The sequence below is a fragment of the Myotis davidii genome, unplaced genomic scaffold, assembly GCF_000327345.1.
Source record: "Myotis davidii unplaced genomic scaffold, ASM32734v1 scaffold42, whole genome shotgun sequence".
Classification (NCBI taxonomy): Eukaryota; Metazoa; Chordata; class Mammalia; order Chiroptera; family Vespertilionidae; genus Myotis; species Myotis davidii.
Genome location: NW_006294243.1, coordinates 729,341 through 733,199, shown reverse-complemented (window position 1 = coordinate 733,199; position 3,859 = coordinate 729,341). Strand labels below are relative to the sequence as shown.

The 3,859-nt window shown below is 43.7% G+C and overlaps 1 protein-coding gene across 1 annotated transcript in view; it reads left to right on the top strand.

Annotated features, from left to right (window-relative positions):
• The first annotated feature begins 739 nt into the window (after window positions 1–739).
• CHMP2B (charged multivesicular body protein 2B) overlaps window positions 740–3,859 on the top strand; it is a 30,977-nt gene continuing 27,857 nt past the window's right edge. Inside the window, exon 1 of the mRNA XM_015566908.1 lies at window positions 740–776. Within this exon, the coding sequence (XP_015422394.1) occupies window positions 755–776 (22 nt within the window). The 5' untranslated portion in view covers window positions 740–754. The remainder of the gene's footprint in view (window positions 777–3,859) is intronic.

Sequence of the window (3,859 nt, the reverse complement as noted above, 5' to 3'; positions counted from 1 at the left end):
CCCGCGGCAGCCCCTGGGGGCGGGGCTGGCTCCGTGGCCCCACAGGTGACCGCCCTGGTGCGTCATTTTTCTGCTTCCTCCTCCTCTCCTCGGATGCGCACCCAGCCTCACCCCTGGGCAGCCTGGCTCCCTCCTCCTGGTGACACCGACCCCTGCCCTGTTTTTTCCTTTAGCCGAATCCTGAGCGTTTGGAGGAGGCAGAATGCTGCTGGCCCCTGAGTGTCATTAGACTTGGTGATTTAATGAATTTCTCGTTAGTTTCGTCCGTCTGGCTCCTTCTCCAGTTTGGATTTGTACTACTTCTAGGCATGCAGACCAGAAACTTGTACCTGCGGAAGGGGAAGGGGTGTGTGTGTGTGTGGGGGGGCGGGTAAACGGGCTCCAGTTATCAAGATGAGCTTGGGTCTGGGTTGGTCTTGTCCTGAGAACACCCCATCCGGCGGGGGGCGGGCGGAGGGCGTAAACGGGCTCCAGTTATCAAGATGAACTTGGGTCTGGGTTGGTCTTGTCCTAAGAACACCCCATCCGTACAGATGTGAAACAGTTCTTGACTGACAGCAACAGAAAAAAGAAAAGGAACCCAAGGGAAGTGCCTGGATTTAGTTTCATAATGGATTTTTCTCCCTTGTGTTTATCTTCTGCTTCCTAAAGTAAGAGATGTGGTGTGTGTTATCTAGATAGAAGTTTACATTTTAAGGTACTTTCATTGTTTCAAACGTTTAGCTCAGTGTTATCCGAAGAGGAAGAAAAGTGGATGCACAGGAATGTGCAAATTGGTGTGTATAAGCAGTGTTTGTCATGTATGTTCATATCACACTGATTATGGATAGTCTTGATACTTTCATTGACGGCCACCAGGAATCAAATTCATTCATGTCTTTCTCATTGCATATTGAGTCTAGGTTGCCGCTGGTTCAACCAAAGAATCACTTCTTTGTAAGGGTCTAACTCTGCCACAAAAGGAGCAGCAGCAGCTAGACAGTGATTGGTACAAACAGGATGCTCAGCCCAGACCTGGGTAACTCCTTCATTCTTGGAATGGACTATGCCAATCCAAGCAAAATTATTTTGGGGAGGATAACAAAGACATTTTTACTCTGCCACTCTACCCTTCCCTTCAACATGTAATGTCATCTTACCCCTAATTATATATATATTAATTTCTAGTTTTTTTAATTAACTGAGACTTTTTATTAACCATTTACAATACCAGAATAGCTACCAAGTTGCCTTAGGATGCAGTACAATGATGTGAAGTGGGTTTTATGGGTGCTACTCCTGAGAATGTTATTTATGTAATCTTTAACGTGGCACTTTATTTTTCAGTGTTCCAGTACTACTATTGTGATGTCCAGGTATTGTGTAGTCTCCAGGGTAGGAAAAAAGGCTTATGTCTTTGTTTCAGTTTTCTATAGTGAGAATTTTACTAAGCAGAGGAAAGGGGTTGCATCCTTCTTACTGCGGTGTTAATTTTTTTTTTTAAATTTAACATTAAAAGCCAAACTTGTTAGCTTTAATTGCTTAATATCTGTCAAATGTCAGTTCTGTATTCTCCTGGCTGTGCTTCCTGGTGCTTTTAGCAATCTGATGACTATTGTGCTTGAAGTGTAGAGCTGAATAAAAATAAAGAGAATGAGGGTGTGCACTGAGGGTGTTTAAGTGTATACTCACTTGCAGTTGGGTTAATTCATCCAAGAAATAATGTTTTTTGCTAATTAGACTTATTTGGGGGTGGGGGAGAAAGTCTTAAAGATTTTTGCTAGAAACTATGGTACTGACTTAAAGATCTGTATATGAAATTTCTGAATGTAAATTTGCCCATCATCTGCATCTACTATAACTGCCAAACTACATACTTGATGTGTTTTTTTAAATTATCATGTCAATTCAAATCTCTTGATGACATCTTAATTCTAGAACTATACTTTTATAATTTTGATGCAGAGCTTTACTGAGGATTTTTTCCTTGTTTTATTAAATAGTTGGTTTTTTGTTTAAAAGGTGATGGTATTCTTAGCAATAATGAGGCTATATATTATGAAATGTATTTTTATGCATTTCTCCCATATTTTTGGACTTGTTGACTGCTGATCATAAGATCTTTTACTATTTGCTGTCTTTTTATCTGTTTCAGCAGTAATGAAATTCTGATATATAAGGAAGTATGTAACTGCTTATAGATCTGGAAAATAATTGAATCTTTTTGTGTCCTTGGATTGGCTGGAAGAGTTGCATGCTATATCATTAAAGATTACTGCACATGTAAATTAAAAAGGGAGACAACATACAGCACTTATTACTATTCAGAGTTATGTTTAATTCATTCTTGACACAGAGATGAACAAGTCCCGGCACTGTATATTTTGTTATAGAAATTAATGAGACCTGTACCTCAGTGCCATATAAGAGAAAGATTCTTTTGAATTTGAAATTACAATTGATTCCTTGTTTTTCCTTTTCCTGATTTATAAGATATATGCAAATTTATTAGGGTAAAGTTTTTACAGTGTGTTGTTTTTCCTTAAGTAGATGAATGGTGACCTATTTATTGGAGCTAATTATGAACCTGTAAATCAGAATGCCATGAGGACTTGTCATAAATGCACAACTTAATATCCTCTTAAAAAGTGGAGTTCTTTTTTTTTTTTAAATATATTTTTATTGATTTTTTACAGAGAGGAAGGGAGAGAAATAGAGAGTTAGAAACATCGATGAGAGAGACATCGATCAGCTGCCTCCTGCACATCTCCCATTGGGGATGTGCCCGCAACCCAGGTACATGCCCTTGACCGGAATCGAACCTGGGACCTTTCAGTCCGCAGGCCGACGCTCTATCCACTGAGCCAAACCGGTTTTGGCTAAAAAGTGGAGTTCTTAATGCACTATGTAGTTTTTGTCTGTTATGCTAAACTAGAGGCCCAGTGCATGGATTTGTGCACCAGGAAGGTTCCTTAGCCTGGCCTGTGCCCTCCCGCAATCCGGGACCCCTTGGGGGATGTAGTAGTGTGCAAAGCAGCAGGCGGCCAGGGAGGAGCCCGAGCATCCCGGCCCTGCGGCACCTGTGACTGCAGCTCAGGAGTGCCCCGCAAAAGCGGGAGAGATTCGTGCCGCCGCCGCAGCCATCACCAGCCTTGAGCCTGGTGTCTGGCGCCCGTCAGTCAGCTGAGCAGCACTCCCACTGTGGGAGCGAACTGACCACCTGGGGCAGTTCCTGTGTTGAGCGTCTGCCCTCTGGTGGTCAGTGCGCATCATAGCGACCAGTCGACTGGTCATTCTACCAATTTGCAAATTATGCTTTTATAATATAGGACTAAAGGCCGGATGCACAAAATCTGTGCAAGGGGCTTAGTCCTCGCAGTCGCGGCAGCTTGCTTCTCGGCCCTCACAGCCACAATGGCTTGCCTTGGCCTTTACAGCCGCTGTGGCTGCCTTAGCCCTCCCAGCCCCAGCTTCACCTGGAAGGTAATCCAGAAGATCATTCGGCTTTCTGGTCTAATTAGCATATTACACTTTTATTATTTTAGACTAGAGTCCCGGTGCACAAAAATTTGTGCACTCAGGGGGGTCCCTCAGCCCGGCCTATGCCCTCATGCAGTGTGGGACCCCTCAGAGGATGTCCACCTCGGTGGGGACCCTCACCCAATGGAGGTTTGGCCAGCCTGGGTGAGGGGCTGAGGGCCATTTACAGGCTGGCAAAGCACCCTCGTGACATAAGCTCCCAGCCTCTCCTTTTTTTCTTTTTTCTTTTTTTTATTCTGGGATTTATTTACCTTCTATAATTGAAACTTTGTTGCCTTCAGTGGAGCTCAGAGCCCCGTGGCAGGCAGGAAGCTTGGCTCCAGCTCCATGGCTACAGCCG